The sequence below is a fragment of the Physeter macrocephalus genome, chromosome 20, assembly GCF_002837175.3.
Source record: "Physeter macrocephalus isolate SW-GA chromosome 20, ASM283717v5, whole genome shotgun sequence".
NCBI lineage: Eukaryota > Metazoa > Chordata > Mammalia > Artiodactyla > Physeteridae > Physeter > Physeter macrocephalus.
In genome coordinates this window covers 57774322-57793299 of record NC_041233.1, presented here as the reverse complement: position 1 = coordinate 57793299, position 18978 = coordinate 57774322, and the positions used below count along the sequence as shown (strand labels likewise).

General features: G+C 39.5%; 1 protein-coding gene across 8 annotated transcripts in view; it reads left to right on the top strand.

Moving 5' to 3' along the window:
* ARMH3 (armadillo like helical domain containing 3) overlaps positions 1-18978 on the top strand; it is a 173617-nt gene that overhangs the window by 87597 nt on the left and 67042 nt on the right. For all 8 annotated transcript variants that reach the window (XM_055081248.1, XM_055081247.1, XM_024121345.3 and 5 more), the window contains one exon: positions 6173-6248. In XM_055081248.1, the coding sequence (XP_054937223.1) occupies positions 6173-6248 (76 nt within the window). The remainder of the gene's footprint in view (positions 1-6172; positions 6249-18978) is intronic.

Here is an 18978-nt window from a genome sequence, read left to right as displayed (position 1 = left end):
CCCCTGCACCGGCAGGCGGACTCTCAACCACTGCGCCACCAGGGAAACCCGGCAGGCGGATTCTTAACCGCTGTGCCACCAGGGAAGCCCCAGCCATTCTTTTTTGCAAATTGTTTTCTGCCCTTAATTTCTCTCTCCCTTTCTTCTTGGACTACAGTAACACAAATGTTAGACTTTCTGATACTGTTACACAGGTCTCTGAGGCCCTGTTTTTCCCCCCATTTTTTCCTGTTCTTCATGTTTAATAATTTCTATTGTTCTGTCTTTAGGTTTACTGATTTCTGTGTCAATCCATTCTGCTATTAAATCCATCTAGAGAATTTTTTATTTTACATAATATATGTTTTACTTCTAAATGTTTTAATTGGTTCCTTTTTACAGTTTCAATTTCTCTCCTGAGAAGTTCTACCTTTCCATTCATTCAGGAATGTTTGCCTTTTTCTTATGGAGCATATTTGTAATAGTTGCTCTAAAACTCTTTGGTAGTTTTAACATCTGTGTCACATCAGGCATCTGTTTGTCTTTTCTCTTGAGAATTTGTCACATTTTCTTGTTTTATTGTATATCCTGGTTCTTTGTATGTCCTGGTTCCTTATAAGTTGAGTAATTTTGGATTACATCCTGGACATTTTTCTTATGTTGTGTAGACTCAGGGTTCAGTTATAATCTGGAGGTTTTTTTTTTTTTCTTTTGGTATTAGTAGGCAATCAATCCTGTTAGACCACCGGTTCTTTCTCACTTTCTGTAGGTGGTGGTTCCAATATCAGTTCAGTTTTCAAAGCCCTTTCTGTGCTACTTTGGATCTGGTCCACACACTCACCACTCAGGAGACTGGACTGTAGTTCAAATAGCAGTTTAGTTTTTAAACGGTTTGCTTTGCTACTTTGTATTTGTTCCATGCTTGGTCAGCTCCCATGAGCCTAACTTTCATATGCGGAATTAGAGGAACACTTTCTCCTGGTCTGTCCAGGATTCCCTCTATGTTCTCTGGGTAGCAGAAGTCCCTTTTCCTGGTTTCTGTCTACAGAAAGATGAGGTTTCTATTGAAGTTTTAGCCATCCACCCAGCTCCTTTATCATGCATCCCTGTGACTGTCTGGATCTTGAGGCAAACCTGCCAGAGAAAAATAGGAAAAAAGAAACCCTGGAAACCCACTTTTGTGGGTGTTTCTCCAAGTTTTGACTCCCCTCTATAATCTGTCTGCTTTTGTTTAATTTTCAGAGCCCTCAGGTAGTACTTTTTATATTTTATACAGGATTTTTAACTGTAATCAGCAGGAGAGAGGCTGAAGTAGGCTTACTCTGCCGTACTGGAAGTAGAGTCTCACCTTCAGTTTTTAAAGACATTTTTGCTGAATATAGAATTTTCTTTTCAATACTTAAAAAAATGTCATTTTGTTGTTTTCTGGCTTACATAGTTCCTGATGAGAAGTCTACTGTCATTCTTAGCTTCATTTCTCTGTATATATCTTTTTTCTCTGCATGCTTTTAACATTTTGTCTTTATTGCTGATTTTCAGTAGTTTATCATGTGCCTTAACATGGTTTTCTTTATTTTTCCTGGAGTCTCTTGAGCTTCTTGGATCTGTGGATTTCTAGTTTTCATCAAATGTGGAAAAGTTTTGGCTGTTAATTTCTTCAAATATTTTTCTGTCCCCTCTCCTCTTTTCTTGTTTTGGAACTTCAATTATATATATGTTAGACCTCTTGACAGTGTCCCATAGGTCACTAAAGCTCTGTGGGTATTTTTTCCTTTCTTTCCTTTTTTTTTTTTTGGTCTTTTCTCTCTCTTTCATTTTATTTTATTTATTTATACTATTTATTTTTGGCTGCACTGGGTCTTCGTTGGGTCTTCGCACGGGCTTTTTCTAGTTGCGGTGAGCGGGGGCTACTCTTCGTTGCGGTGTGTGGGCTTCTCATTGCGGCTTCTGTTGTTGCAGAACACGGGCTCTAGGCACATGGGCTTCAGTAGTTGTGGCACGCAGGCTCAGTAGTTGTGGCTCACGGGCTTAGTTGCTCCGCAGCATGTGGGATCTTCCTTGACCAGGGCTTGAACCTGTGTCCCCTGCGTTGGCAGGTGGATTCTTAACCACTGTGCCACCAGGGAAGTACCTGTCTTTCATTTTAGATAGTTTCTATTCCTCAGTCTTCAAATTCACTGATCTTTTCTTCTGTATTTTTTCTAATGTGCTCTTAATCTCATTAATCTCAATTCATTTCATCCTAGTGTATTTTTTTGTTTCATAAAGCATTTTCTTCCCTAGAAGTTCTATTTAGACTTCTTTTTTTAATATGTTCATTTCTTTCCTCATCATGTTTATATTTTCCTTAATCTTCCTGAGTATATGGAGCATATTTACAATAGCTGTTTTAATGTCCTTTTCTGCTAATTCCATCATCTCTCTTCATGTCTAGATCTGTTTCTATTGACTGATTTTTCTCCTGCTTATGGGTCATATTTTTTTCTGCTTCTTTGAATGCTGGTAATTTTTAAATTGGATTTATAACGTTGTAATGTTAATGTAAGCGCTTGATTTTCTTATGTTTCTTTATATAATGTTGGACTTTGTTCTGGAATGCAGTAATGTTGTGTGGAATCAGTTTCATCCTTTTAGGGTTTGCTTTTAAGGGTTGTTAGGGCAGGTTGAGAGCAACTTTTATTATGGGCTAATTTGGCCCCATTACTAATGCAGTACCCATCTGCAGACTCTACCTGATAACCCATGTATTAGTAGGTTTTTCCACTCTTGCTGGTAGAAACGCAAATTATTTTATTTGTGGAGCCTTCCATGAGCACCACAATTTCTTCTCTTTTCCAGTGGTTCTTCACCGCCAGCTTTGGGTAGTTTCCTCTTCCCTGTGTGAAGATCGGTGCTCAGCAAAAGATGTAAGAGGACCCCTCTACAAACTTCCATAGTTCCCTGTCAAACTCCCTCTACAGTACTCTACCCCATAAATTCTAGGTGCCTTGGCCTGTCCAGTTGCTCATCTCTATTGTCTTTGGCTTGGCATGACTTCTGGATTCTGTTTAAGTTCCTCCTCCCAGCCCTGTAGGCTAGAAACTTTTTCACATAGTAAGCTGGGGTAATCGTAGGGTTCACCTTGTTTGTTTTCCTTCTTCAGGGATCACAGTTCTATATACCTGTTGTCCAGTGTCTGAAAACTCTTTTTTTTTTTTTTTTTTTTTGGTGGTATGCGGGCCTCCCCCTGCCGTGGCCTCTCCCGTTGCGGAGCACAGGCCCCGGACGCGCAGGCCCAGCGGCCACGGCCCACGGGCCCAGCCGCTCCGCGGCACGCGGGATCCCCCCAGACCAGGGCGCGAACCCGGTTCCCCTGCATCGGCAGGCGGACGCGCAACCACTGCGCCACCAGGGAAGCCCCTGAAAACTCTTGTTTCATATATTTTGTTCAGTTTTCTATTATTTGAGTTAGGAAGGTTAATTATGTCTTGATACTCCATCATGGCTAGAAGAGGAAGGCTCACTGAGACTTTTTTGATAAAGGCACACATTTAATATTCCTGTGGCATTAATTTATTGCAGTGATATCCACTGAATAGGAAGGACCTCAACACAAGCTGCCCTGAACCATAAATGATGCCATATTTTGAGCTGTTTTTTTAATTAAAAAAAAGAAAGATAATTAGAAAACAAAAAGCAAGGTAAAAAAAAATTTTACAATCTCTTCTTTCTAGTATGACCACTGTTTTCCTAGTTGTATATTAGTCTACTTGTATGCATAGTTTTACATAGTTGTAATCATGTTTTCCTATTTCGTGTTTTTTTAAACTGTCAGAACATTTTCCTATTTTTTTGTAGTTTTCTTAGGTCTCTTTCTCTCTCTCCCTCTCTCTTTTTTTTTGCATAGTATGGTTGTAGTTTATTTAACCATTCCTTCTTTTTTTTTTTTTTTTTTTTTTTTTTTGCGGTACGCGGGCCTCTCACTGTTGTGGTCTCTCCCGTCGTTGCGGAGCGCAGGCTCAGCGGCCATGGCTCGTGGGCCTAGCCTCTCCGCGACATGTGGGATCTTCCCAGACCGGGGCCCGAACCCGTGTCCCCTGCATTGGCAGGCGGACTCTCAACCACTGCGCCACCAGGGAAGCCCCACCATTCCTTCTTTTCATGGAAATTACGGTTTCCAGTTTTTGCTGTTACTTAACTCTCTTTCTTTAATGGCCACATAGTATGCTATTTTTGTGTACCATAATTTACTACATAAATGATAACCTTAGCTTGAGGCATTTAGGGCATTTTGAGATAATTTTGTGTTTAAATTTGGTAACTTAGAAGAGAACATAAGGACCTATGGCATTTCCAAGGGAAATGCAGTGATGAGGTTATCTGGGTGCTTGTTCACTAACAGAAGTGACAGGATGTTAACAGAGAAATAATACATGGACAGAGTTAAATACCTCTCTGAGATAAGGAGAGTAAAAGTCAGCTCAATTCCGTAAGTGTTAGGTCCTCACCATCAGAGAATTTATGATTTAGTGGAGGGTCTAGTGAAAAACAGATGCATCTAAACAGTTTTTTCAATTGAGTTGAAAAAAATACATCTGACCTGCTTGAAACAATTTTGTTCATTACGTGAATAAATTTGCACAAACACTAGGTGAAACCTGATTCAGACTGTAGAGCTCTAACTTGAAACTATACCAAGTTCCCCTTCACTAAATCTTGTAAATTAGAAAAGCAGCACTCTGATAATGTTTTATTAAGCCTTCCATCTTCTCTTTCATAAAATTGCATGAATTTATAAAAATGAAGTATTGCTAGAATAGATGCAGAGCAGCCAGATGAACTTTCTTTCCCTATTACAGTTATAGGCCCTCCCTCTAGTAGAGCTGCTGCTACTACTCTTCTTGCTAGAGGAATACTGGTCAGGAGTAGGTAGTGATGGTACTCAGATGTAAAGTTCCTATGCAGATTGATTACACATTTCTTAATGTTACTTAGACTGTGGCTTCCAACCTTTGAGAAAGTCTCAGGTACATTCTTTTATTTGTTTGGAAGACAAGTCTATTTAAATTCATAATAGCTAATACTTATATAACATTTACTATGTGCCATGCACTGATCTAAGGCTTTATATGTAACTTATTTGATTTTCATGATTATCCTTTCATGTAAGTATTGGTATTATTCTCTAGTAAGTGGCAGGGGCTGGACTGGGACTCTGACAGTTGGCTTCAGAGTTCTCACTCTTAACCACTCACTGTGTAAGTACAGGCTGTAGAACCATTCACTCCAGGTTTAAATTCTAGCTCCATTACCTACAACTCTGTGAATGAACTTGATCAATTAATTATTTGTCTCCTCTGAGTCTCATATGTATTCTGTATTGCATATAACCTTTGTCCAATTTCTGGCACATAGTAAACTCTCTACATGTTTAGGTCATATTAGTTATTCACTCGTTAAAAACATATGCTTGGAGTGCCCACCATATGCTTGCTCTTTCAAGGAGCACGTGCTGGTTTGTCTCTTTTCTAAAATAGTGTAGGTACTGTAATGTGTGACCATGAAGCTCACAGCTGATAGAAGATATGATGATCTGTATTTCCATCATTCCTTCTCCTGTGAGTAAGGGTGGAAAAGAGACTTTGGTCAGAGAAGGGAAGAATATTCCTGTTGATTCATGTTGCATGTCACACAGTTAAGTCAGAGGAGCTAAAACAGGTTACTCCTTGATTGAAACATGACCATTTTGTATCTTGCAAGGTAATTTTTCCTTTTTGACCCAGCTTAGACCTTCAGGAGAAAGACATACTGTATGTGGAGCAGGAGGGGGCACTTACTCAGCTGGCCAGTTCCACTAAATCAGCCCCAGCCATTAGGGAAATGATAAATGTGGCAATCAGGTGACCCATCACCACCCCAGTGTAGATTTTAAATGAATGCAAAAACTAGCAGGGAGTGGAGAGAGGGGAACCCAAGGCAGAGGAGGAGTAGAATATTTTGATAGAAAGTGAAAAAAAGAGGAAAAAGTTTGCGGTAAAGATAGTTGAGAATAAGCCCTTATGTTTTTTCCCTAGATGAAGATGTCTTAAATAGAAGATTGGCCCAGGCTCCGTTTGGTTATTCTAATAGTGATAGTCTGCGATGTGTCTTCATTCCTCATATTTGTGTTTTATACCAGGGGTCTGACACATCTTTGTTCTTTCCTTTTTTACAGTCCTGAGGCTTTCTACCAATGCGGGCCAGTGGAAAGAAGCAGCTAGCAAGGTGACCCACGCGTTGGTTAATATCAGGTGAGGAATGAGGGTTTATCTCTTTCAGAGTTCCTTGGCTCATTCTGAGGTTTCTTGTACCTTTCTAAGTGGAGTGTGTTGAACAGCACCGCTATTTTAAGCCCTGATGTCTGTAGGAGTGGAAGAAATTGTCATATTTGATCAAAAGAAGCAGAAATGCATGTGACTTTCATTTTGTCATATTGAAATAGCTCACAGTGTTTGCTCTTCTCTGAATTTTCTTACCAAGAGATGGTTGCAAGCCCTTTTCAGCGTCTTTGTTGCCAAAGTGTTTTCTGTGTATAGGGCATCTGAAAGCTGTTCTGTGGCAGTTTTTTCTGTCTTTCTCCAAGAGTTGAATGAATGACTCATGGGGATCTGGAACTTTGTCGTTTTGCTTTACATGGCTATTTCTATTTGTGGTAAACAGAGCCAAATGGAGCTCATGGGGCTAAGTCATTTTAGGTTTCTTATGAAACAGCAAGGCAATTATAGAGTGCTGTATGTATTGGATAAAATTGAGTCAGACATGGAGTTGGTTTAGGGTTTTGAGGAAGTAGCACACACTCACAGGAGTGAGCTGTTTGTAAATGGAGAGAATGTGCCTTCAGTATTATGAAACCTAAAGCTGACTTTTCTTACATGCCTTGTTCCCTTTGTGCCTATCATTTTTCATTTTCTCAACAGTTATTATATTGCTCTTGCAAACAATTGAAAAATTAACATTGAGTAGAAGAGGCAAACCCAACAGATGGGGAAACTTGATTTAGCTCCAGATGTAAGCCTTGCCAGACATTTCCAGTAATAGTAATGCACATTTACAACTTGGTATAGATTCTGATTTGTGACAGAGCTGGGATTGTGTTTGTTTCTATATCTTTCTTTTCTTGCCCCCTTTTTTTTTTTTAAGGTAAAATGTCCTCTCCCTGCAGTGATGTACTAGTGTTTGGCAAATCTGGGAACAAAAGAAAAAGTGTGAAATGTGTGTGTTGGGAGGGCTGGGATGAGGGACCATGGGGGTGAGATGTGCTAACAAGATTGTATTGAAGGTGTTGAAGGTTGATCTGCCTTACCTGACCCGAGACATTTTGTAGTAAACACGGTTTTATAAATCTCACAACTAAATACATAACTGCATCAAGCAAATAAGCCAGATACTGTAGTAAGGCCTTATGATAAATGTGATTTTCTGTAGGATTCAGGAATTACAAACTGCTTTCTCCCAAATATCCCTTTGTGACCCAAGGGCAGTATGACAAATGTGAGTGTTTGAAAGAAACGCCAGATTCCGGGCTACAGTATGAAGTGCATATGGGTATAATTTATGTTGTGTTTATTTATTCATGTATTTACTTAGGCTTTCCAGGCAGTTCCTTTTCATCTGGGGCCTGTTTCCTTGATCACAATCCTTTATGCTTGCTTTATCTCCTACTTTGTTGCTTTTGGCTTCTGGCTTGGTTGCTGTCATTCTTCCCAAGGGCCATCAAACAGCTGTTTTAAGCTATTGGCCTGTCCTTTTTCTGAATAGCCCAGAAACGACTGGCCTGAGCTTTGAGCAGATAACCATGACCTCTTGCTTCTCTTTGTAGGTCTCTATCAGGCCTACCTATACCTCCATTTTCATTCCTCAAACTTCTTTGATGAACTTGCTGCAGAGAGTAATTATATCATCCTCACTGTTGCTAATGAATTAGACTTGGAGTATATGTAAAAAGTATGAAAGATCCAGTCAGTTTTTTCAAGAGATTACTGGAAAGATGTGTTAGAATATCACTTATCACCCTAAAGCCAGATCAGGGGGAAATACTGGTGATGCTGAGCCTGCAAAAGTTTACTTTTTTCCTTTTTAACATTTATTTTCACTTAATAAGTGCTAAACTTGTTGCTGCTCTTTCTTAAACTGCTGTCTTCTTCAGTCGTCAAACTCTATAGCATGTATTATAAACTTAAAAAAAATGTACTTTTTACCAATGAGGAAACTGAGTCTTAAGGATATTTGAATTGCAGAAAGTCCCACAATTGTTGTGTGGCAAAGCTGAGAATTAATCATAGGTCTTCTAATTCCCAAGTCCAGGGCTCTTTCTTTTATAGTAACACCTCTTCTATAGTGTTACATCAAAGGCTACTCTGGAGGTAAACAGAAAACTCAGTATGATGTATTGAAAGGGGCATGGGCATGGAAATTTGAGTTAGAGAAACTGGGTTTTTGATTTTTGTCTCTGCCACTTAATATGTGATCTTGAGCAAGTTATTTAGCATCTCTGGACCTCTTTCCACTATCTATAAAATGGAGGTCATGATGATATCATTTGTTTTACAGGGAAGTGGTTGTGAGAACTACATATAATGTAACGTATGTTAAAGTATTTAGTAAACTATAAAATACTGGTCATTTCATTTAGCGTAATGTCTGTACAGTTCATCCCTGTTGTAGCATGTGTCAGAATTTCCTTCCTTTTTAGGCTGAGTAATATTCCTGATTATTTATTTATTCATTCATTCATTCATTCATTTATGGCTGCATTGGGTCTTTGTTGCTGTGCATGGGCTTTCTCTAGTTGCGGCGAGCAGGGGCTACTCTGTTGCGGTGCACGGGCTTCTTATTGTGGTGGCTTCTCCTGTTGCGGAGCACGGGCTCTAGGCACACCGGCTTCAGTAGTTGTGGCACACGGGCTCGGTAGTTGTGGCTTGTGGGCTCTAGAGCACAGGCTCAGTAGTTGTGGCACATGGGCTTAGTTGCTCCGCGGCATGTGGGATCTTCCCGGACCAGGGCTCGAACCCGTGTCTCCTGCATTGGCAGGCGGATTCTTAACCACTGCACCACCAGGGAAGCCCTGATATTCCATTTTATGTATGTGCCACATTTTGTTTATCCATTCATCACTGATGAAACCCCAAGTGGATTGCTTCCACCTTTTGGTTGTTGTGGTTTTGGTTATTTGTACATGGGTGTACAAATATCTGTTCAGTTCCTGCTTTCACTTCTTTTGCGAATATACGCAGAAGTGGAATTGATGGATTGTATGGTAATCTTATGTTTAATATTTTGAGGAATTGCCATACCATTTTTCTGTTTTAGCATTCTGAGCCTTCCTTAGAATGTTTCCTAAGTATGTCTTCATTTATCCCTTCTGTAAATGTTGAAATGTTACCCGTAAAAGATATTTTGCTTTTCTTTGTAGGTAGGCTGTGTTGCTTTGAATAAGGGTGTTCCAAGGAGTATTCTTTTCTCCGAGTTAGTATTCTCTTAGCTGAGGGCAAATAAGTGGTATGCCTAAGAAGTCAGCATTCCACTGAGCCAATGGTAATGAGTGCTGCCTCATGCTCCTTAGCTTTGCTTCTTAAGAGCCTTGTGTTGTACATCCATGACACTGTTAACTTTGAGTGGTTTAGAAAACAAGAGACTGTCAGAAAATTGGACCTGTGGGTCTCCCAGGGATACTATGGGATATTTAACTTCTGGCCACCAAATTGATTATCAAGGACAGAGTGCATAAAGCCTTAGTAGTAAAGTTGTGATGGTATGCAACATTTACTTTTGTTTGTAAAGGTTGTATTGATCCCACACCTGGAAAGGATTTCTTTCTTTCTTTTGTTGATCCTACACCTGGAAAGGATTTTCTTTTCCTTTCTTTTCTTTCTTTCTTTTTTCCTTCCTTCCTTCCTTCCTTCCTTTCTTTCCTCCTTCCTTCTTTCTCTCTCTCTCTTTCTCCCTTCCTTCCTAACTCCCTCCCTCTCTCCCTCCCTCCCTCTCGTCCTTCCTTCCTTCCTTCATTTTAAATTTGGCTGCACTTCATGGCATGGGGAACTTCCCCAACCAGGGATCAAACCCCTTCAGTGGAAGTGCAGAATCTTAACCACTGGACCACCAGGGAAACCCCCTGGAAAGGATTTCTAAGGCAGAGTGAACAAACTCTTAGCCACCTCTCCTGTAGTATGTATGTTCTTTGATAATCACGGCAAGGAATTGGGTTGCGTGTGAAATTTTCAGATACCTAACAGCTGGGAGGGCCTCCGAGACTGGTTTGCCAGTTGATGACAGCTACAAGTTATGTCTTTGGGATCTTCTGGAACACAATGCATGCAATGGCAACCCTAACAGTATCTCACCAACAGTGAAAAGCAGCAGAAAGGCTGCAGACCTTTCTTTTTTTTGGAGTTTAGATTGTGACGGTGAAAATTAAAAGTACTTCTACTTGCTTGGAGCCCTAAATTTGCTCAAGTGTCAGTCTGTTTGCTTTTGACTTGTCTTTCGTGGCTTAGTCATGCTAGTTCTTTAACTGTCAAAGTTATTTGTGTTTAAACAATTTGTCTCTCTCTTCCTGTTTGATCCTTCAGAGAGATTCTTAAAATGCAGCTGCTTAGAAACTGCTATTTTTATTGAAACACCTGATGTCATTAACATACGGGGCCCTATGTTTGTTCCTCCCCATCAGAGGGTTGTTCCATTGCTTTGCCACAAGAAAAATAAAATAGTATTGCTCCACCTTTAAAATTCCACTTGGTATAATTGTTACTTCAGCTGCCTTCACATATCTACTGATCCCCAAAGGAGAAATACCCTGAGGGGCTATGTGCAGGGCTGGAAGGAAAACATTTAGAAGTTTTGCTTGGAGACTTCTATGCTAAATATTTCCTGTCACCACTTAGCAGGCTACCCCAGTGAGGTCCTGTACTTTAGGGAAGATGTCTGCTGACTATTAACCTAATTAGTCAAAAGAGAAAAAGAAAAATGTTAGACTAAAATCTGATCTTCATCTAACCAAAGAACTTTCAAGGTAAGTAATTTGAAGCCCTTAATGAATCTCTTCACGTTAACGTCTTATTGCTTTTCACTTAATGAGCATTTTATTAGCACCAAGTTCACAATCCTGTTCTCTTGTTGCTCAGAGAAATAGTGGCTAAATGACTGCAAATAGGTTTTTCTCCTCATCTGTAATTTTCTTAAGGTGGATAAAGTTTGATCTATGATATTACTCTATGGTTAATATATTAATTTTTCCTTTTATTTGGAATGCATTAAGCTAAAGTTTAGTTTGTCTTTGAGAATGACTTTTTAGATACTCCTGGGGTTAGTGACAAGCCTGGGGTTTGGAATGAGAATTTAGTGCATTTCTTTGTAAGTCTCTTAATTGTTCACCTAGTGAGATTGCCTCTTGTCCCCCTGTTTGCTCCACTGGTCTTTTTGTTCTGATGCTGAGGTGTGCTCCTCCCTCCTGCTTATGTAGCTATTTTCCTTCATCCTAAAAAATACTCCCTCAAAAAAAAAAAAAAAGAAAAGGAATGCTTTAAATGTGCACTCTGCTGGGGACTCTAAGGAACAAGAAAATCAGCACCCTCTGGATACAGGGGTTCATTGAGAATAACACCCTTTGGAATGGGCTGTGTATAGAATTCTGACTGTCACGGGGTGGGGGGTATGGAACACCCTCAGGCAGTAATCAAGGCCACTGTGGATGGCCACAGAGTTAGAGTTGGGAAGGGAATAGAAGGTCTCAACCAGGCAAAATCCCCCAAATCCCTTTGCCCATGCACCTGTTTGGGCTACAAAATTTGCCTCTTAGTCACAGCTCTCTTATCAGAATGGATACTGATGAGCTGAGAGGGGGAGCAGTTTGATGCCAGGCACTTCAGCTGAAAGATGCAACTTAGTCTAGTGAAAAGTAAATACGGACTAAAGTGACTAATGATAGAAGCAGAGGCATTGGGCAGATGGCTCTTGAGTAGCAAGGAGTACACGAACATAATCGTCTAGTCCAGTTGTCTGCTCTGAAGTGGCAGGCAGGCTCAGATTATCCCCGGGGTCAGAATTTATCATTAATGACCTTTCTTCTGTTAATCAGACCCTGCAGATCTCCCATTACAGAGAATGAAAAGCATTATGCAGATTAAAACAAAGCACCAAAATTAGGCTGCTATAATATCATTTCCCCAATGCCTGGGAACATTACATATTATTCTAATAGTTGCTGTTCCCTAATCTCTTAAGACTACAGCTAGAAATGAAAAATGAAACACTGAATCCCATGTGGTTAATCATCTCTTTTGCCCTAACTTGGTTTATGCTGCAAAGTGAGGTTTTGCATTAGGTTGTATCTAAACTTGGTGAACTGCAGTGCAGTAAAGAAGTCTTGGTTTAGGAGATTCAGATATTTATAATGAAATATTAAGATTTTTTTTGTTGGGGCTGCTGTGACTTGAGCATATAAAACCCCTCCTTACCTCAACCTGAAATTCCCTTGGGGTCTTTCTCCATTTTGCTTTAAAAAAAAAATTGTGGGAAAATATATGTAACATAAAATTCACCGTTTTAACCATTTTTAAAGTCTACAGTTCTGTGGCATTAAGTACATTCACATTGTTGTGCAACCACCATCATCACCGCCAGCCATCTCCAGAACTTCTTCATCTTCCCTAACTGAAACTCTGTACTCATTAAACAATAATTCCTCATTCCCTCCTCTTCCCAACCCCTGGAAATCACCATTCTACTTTCTGTGTCTACTCTAGGAACTTCATATGAGAGGAATTATACACTATTTGTCCTTTTTTTTTTTTTTTTTTTTTTGTGGTATGCGGGCCTCCCTCTGCTGTGGCCTCTCCCGTTGCGGAGCGCAGGCTCCGGACGCGCAACCACTGCGCCACCAGGGAAGCCCTATTTGTCCTTTTGTGACTGGCTTTTTTACTTGACCTAACATCTGCAAGGTTCTTCCATGTCATGGCATGTAACAGAATTTCCTTCCTTTTTTTAAAGACCAAATTCAGTCTTCCGTCGTATATATATACTACATTTTCTTTATCCATTTATCCATTGATGGACACTTGCATCCTCCACCTTTTGACTACTATGAATCATGCTGCTGTGAACATGGGTGTAGAAATATTTGAGAACCTGCTTTCACTTCTTTAGGGTATATACTCAGAAGTAGGATTGCTGGATCATATGGTAATTCTTTTTTTTCATATTTTGAGGAATAATTATATCTTTTTCCACAGCAGCCACACCATTTTACATTCCCATCAGTGTTACACAAAGGTTCGAATTTCTCCATAGCCTCGCCAGCCTTTGTTATTTTCTATTTCTTCTCAGTCATAACCGTCCCTGTTGGTGTGAAGTATATCTCATTGGGATTTTTTATTTTCATTCCCCTGATAACTAGTGGTTTTGAGTATCTTTTCATGTGCTTATCGGCCATTTGGTATCTTCCTTGGAGAAATGTCTATTCAAGTCCTTTGAGGATTTTTAAATTGGGTTGTGTTGTTGTTGAGTTTTAGAAATTCTTTATGTATTCTGGATATCAATCTCTTATCAGATATATGGTTTGCAAATATTTTCTCCCTTTCCATGGGTTGCCTTTTCATTCTATTGATAGTGTCCTTTGATGCACAAAAGTTTTTAATTTTGATGAAGTCCAACTTACCTATTTTTTTCTTTTGCTGTCTGTGCTTTTGTTGTCATATCCAAGAAATCGTTGCCAATGCAAGTCATGAAGCTTTTCCCCTATGTTTCTCGAAGAGTTTTATAGTTTTAGCTTTTACATTTAGGTCTTTGATCCATTTTGAGCGAAGTTTTTTACATGGTGTACGGTAAGAGTCCAACTTCATTTTTTTTGCATATGGATGTCCAGTTTTCCCAGCACCCACTTTGTTCTTTTTGAGATAACCACGACTCTGATTTCTTAATTTGAATCAGGCTGAATTTGGAACTTAACTGATAAGGTATAGAAATGGAGATTCCACTTTTTCTTCTGCATGTCTTCATTCCTTTTGGTTTTTAGGTTTGCTCATTCTTCTGCTTGTTTAAGAGCAGGGACTCTAGAGTTAGGTTGTCTGAGTTTAAGTCTGAGCTCTACTGCTTGCTTTGAATAAGTTATTTAACTACTTTTTGCTTGAGTTTCCTCATCTGTAAAGTGAGGATAATAATGGAAGCTGTGTCATTGTTGAGATGATTAAATGACAATATATGAAAACCACTTAGAATAGTGCCTAGCACATAGTCAATGCTATGTAAACGTTCATTATTATTATCTTTTTTAAAAAATTGCCGTGCATAGCTGGGGGTCTCACCAGCCTCGGTTCTGATGATCTGCACAGGACTTCATTCTAGACAAGCGCGTACCTAACATATTCAACTTTGCTCAGTTCCCTTGGCCCCACCCCATGTGGACTTAAAAGGGACCAGAGATCAAAATGATATTATTACAGGCTGACATTAGGGGAACACTGAAACTTAGGCTGTTAGTCTGCGTCTTGGCATCATTGATGGGAAAATAGTTTGAATGGAGAGTTTATGTTTTCCATCACTTCTAGCCCTTTGAGATGTTTGATCATGAAACTTTGGCTTTATTATTTTCAGATGAGCAGTCTGCCATCTTGTCATCATTGTAGTAAAAGAGAATGTCTTCAAAATGAATATGAGGGGATTTCCCTGGTGGTCCATTGGTTAAGACTCTGAGCTTCCACTGCAGGGGGGCACGGGTTCAATCCCTGGTTGGGGAACTAAGATCCTGAAAGCCATGAAAATGGAAAAAAAAAAAAAGAGAATATGAAAGGAAACTAACCAATGTGTTCTTATCTCTGGTTAGAGAGATTATAGGTGTTTTAAAATTTTCTTTCTAGTACTTTATTAAAAACAGCTGTGGTTTGTTTTTTTGTTTTTTTGGGTTTTTTGGTAGATGCTCTTTATTAGGCTAAGGAAGTTCCCTTCTATTTCTAGTTTCTTGCTTTTTTTTTTTTTAACATTGAAAGGGTCTTGGGTTTTGTCAACTACTTTTTCTGCATCTATTGAGACGATCATGTGGTTTTTGCTTATTCTGTTGATTTGGTTATATTACATTAATTGATTTTCAGGTGTTAAACCAGCCAATCTTGCATTCCTAGGATAAATCTCACTTAGTTATGGTTTATAATTCTTTTTATATGTTGCTAGATTCAGATTGCTGATATTTTGCTGAAGAATTTTTGTGTCCATATTCATAAGCGATATTTCTCTGTAGTTATCTTGTGATGTCTTTGGGTTTTTTGGCAGGGTTGTTTGTTTTTGTTTATTACTATATTTTTATTCATCTCACTTATGGATGTTCCTTTGTTGCAGTGAGAGGGAAAAAAAAAAGGAAACTTTATTCATGCATGCACAAAGATTGTGATATTAACCGAAGATGATGGTGAAAATTTCTCGGCATGCTTGCTCTGGCTGAGGCCAGCCTGCGGTGAACCTTGGAACCTTGGAAGCTAATTCTGGTGCCCGGAACTGTCCCCACGTGGGCCAGGAGGTGCATTGGGGAGGGAGGAATCTGTCCCCTCCCCAGCAGTCTTACCTTACCCAGGAATGTTCAGAAAAAAGTGTTGCTGGGTCCCTGGTCCGTGATCCGTGGTCTGTGGCCTGGAGCGGAGAAATGCACACCAGGAGGATCAGGTCTGGCAATGAGTCCCCGCCGCCCAGCGATCCCTATGCACGCACTCACTCAACTGCCAGTTATCGGGTGATGTCTTTGGTTTTGATATCAGGGTAATGCTGGCCTCATAGAATGAGTTGGGGAAATGGTCCTTTCTCTTGTGTTTTGGAAGACTTTGTGAAAGATCAGTATTAATTCTTCTTTAAATCTTTGGCACAGTTAATCAGTGAAGCCACCAGGGCCTGGGCTTTTTTTCACAGGTAGTTTTTTTGAGATTGTAATTCATTCTCTTTGTTTCTTATAGTTCAGATTGTCTTTTTATTCTTGAGTCAATTTTGGTAATTTGTGTCTTCCTAGGAATTTGTCCATTTTGTCTAAGTTGTCTAGTTTATTGGCGTACAGTTGTTCATAATGTTACTTTTTTTATTCTGTAAGGTCAGTAGTAATGTTCTCTCCTTTATATCTGATTCTAGTATCTGAATTTCCTCTTTTTTCTTTGTTAGTCTAGCTAAAAATTTGTCAATTTTGTTGATCTTTTCAAAGAATCACCTTTTGGTTTCATTGATTTTTCTCTTTTGTTTTTCTTTTTTCTGTTTCATTATTTCCACTCTTGTTTTTTTAAATTTTCTTCCTCTACTTGCATTAGGCTTAGTTTGCTCTTCCATAAAACAAACCTCAATAAGTTTTAAATGATAGAAATAATACAAGGTATATTCTCTGACCACAATAGAATGAAATTAGAAATCAACAATAGAAAGAAATTTGGTGGGAGAACATACGTTGTATAATTTCTGTCATTTTAAATTTATTGAGGTTTGTTTTATGGTCTAGCATATGATATATCCTGGAGAATGTTTCATATGTACTTGAGGAAAACATATATTCTACTATGGTTGAGGGTATGTTAGATCTAATTGATTTATAGTGTTGTTCAAGTCTCCTATTTCCATGTTGATCTTCTGCCTTGTTGTTCTATCCATTATTAAAGAACGGGTATTGAAGTCTCCAATTTTTTTTTTTTTTTTTTTGTGGTACGCGGGCTTCTCACTGCCGTGGCCCCTCCCGTTGCGGAGCACAGGCTCCGGACGCGCAGGCCCAGCGGCCATGGCCCACGGGCCCAGCCGCTCTGCGGCATGTGGGATCCTCCTGGACCTGGGCACAAACCCGTGTCCCCGGCATCAGCAGGCGGATCCTCAACCACTGCACCACCAGGGAAGCCCTCCAATTTTTATTGTTGAATTGCCTCTGCTTTTATTTCTTTCATGACAAATCTTTTTTTTTTCATTTTTTTTTACTTTCAATCTATTTGTGTCTTTGAATTTAAAATGTGTCTCTAGTAGATGACATATCATTGGATCTTGTCACTTTATTCAGTCTGATAATCTCTACCCTTTGATCGGATTGTTTATTACATTCATATTTAATGTTGTTATTGATATAATTGGACTTATATCTGCCATTTCATTTCTAGTTTTTTATGTGTCTCAGGTCTTTTTTGTTCCTCTGTACCTTCTTTACTGCATTCTTTTGCATGAAGTGGACATTTTCTAATATAGCACTTTGATTTCTTTAATGATTCTTTTCACTATTTCTTTAGTGGTTGCTCTAGGGCTTACCGATATACATCTTATCAGAATTAGAAGCTGTTCAAATTTATAATATAAATTTGTGAGGTATAGAAACATTACTCTTATGTAGCTCTTAACGTATACATGCAACACTCACTTCAGTAAACTTTTTTTGCCAAAATAACACACTGAAAGGAAGAATTTCACATATTTCCTGAGAAAGGATGCATTAGAAACAGGACCCTAATTTTGTCTACTTTTTCATATCTGGAGCTAGGACTAGGTGATAGTGGGGGAAAAGTCTGTATTTAGAGTTTAGATACATACATTTCCTTTGTGAGAGATTTTCTCACATGTAGATATTAGACACAGCATTCCAGAACCTGCTGTATTGTTTGGTGAACTAATAGCCCACAGCTATTTCTTTTTCTATACTCAAAATGTGAGCAATCAGAGCTTATTGGCTCTTACTGCCTACATGTTGAGCTTTATAACTAAGAGTACAGGTACAAAAGTAATAGGACTAATTGGTGAACAGTTGTTCTGGAGGTATATAATTTCTGAGAGAAGGACACAGTACTTTTTTTTTTTTTGGCGGTACAAGGGCCTCTCACTGTTGTGGCCTCTCCCGTTGCGGAGCGCAGGCTCCGGACGCGCAGGCTCAGCGGCCATGGCTCACGGGCCCAGCCGCTCAGCGGCATATGGGATCTTCCCGGACCGGGGCACAAACCCGCGTCCCCTGCATCGGCAGGCGGACTCTCAACCACTGCGCCACCAGGGAAACCCCAGGACACAGTACTTTGATGTGGAGTGCACAAAAGAGTTCTTAGGTGTGTTCTTTTATGTCTGGAGTCAGTGTTGGTTTGTGGAAGAAATTCTTGTCCTGTGCCGTATCTTTTACATCTAATTTTCTCCCAGCAAGGTAGGAGCTGCTGATCGTGGCCTGTTTTTTTTTGGCTCAGATAAGGGACTGTCTATGTAGTATGACTCCTAGGAGAAAAGGAGTCAACGTTGAGCCCAGCCCTCTGTCCTGAATCCAGCTACTGGAATATGAAATAGAAGGAGCTCCTCGGTGGGTTCCAAGTGCACGCTCTGAGAGTATCAGTTAAGGCCTTCTAGGTGTGGGGCCTCACCCTTTGTAAAGGCTAGTGTTTCATAGAAATGTGACAGCCAGCTTGAGGAACCTCATAATTGTGAGTTAGTTGGGAGAGATCTTATATGTATCTGATTACCTTATTTTGTTTTTGTTTGTTTTTGTTTTTTAATGCCAACTCTGTTTTATTTATTTTATTTTTAAATTAATTTTTATTGGAGTATGGTTGCTTTACAGTGTTGTGTTAGCCTCTGCTGAACAACAAAATTAATCAGCCATGCACATACAGATATCCCCTCCCTTTTGGATTTCCCTCCCATTTAGGTTACCACAGTGCATTAGGTAGAGTTCCCTGTGCTATACAGTATGTTCCCATCAGTTGTCTATTTTATATATAGTATCAATAATGTATATGTGTCAATCCCAGTCTCCCAATTCCTCCCTCCCCACCCTTTTCCCCTTTGGTATTCATACATTTGTTCTCTACGTCTGTGTCTCTATTTCTGCTTTGCAAATAAGATCTGATGACCTTATTTTGAATGTTGTTTTGGCAAATGCTTAGACAGTCTTTTTGCTTGTTAATTACACTGATATTTTTCTCTTTCTTTTTTTTTTTTTTTTTTTTTGGCGGTACGCGGGCCTCTCACTGTTGTGGCCTCTCCCGTTGCGGAGCACAGGCTCCGGACGCGCAGGCC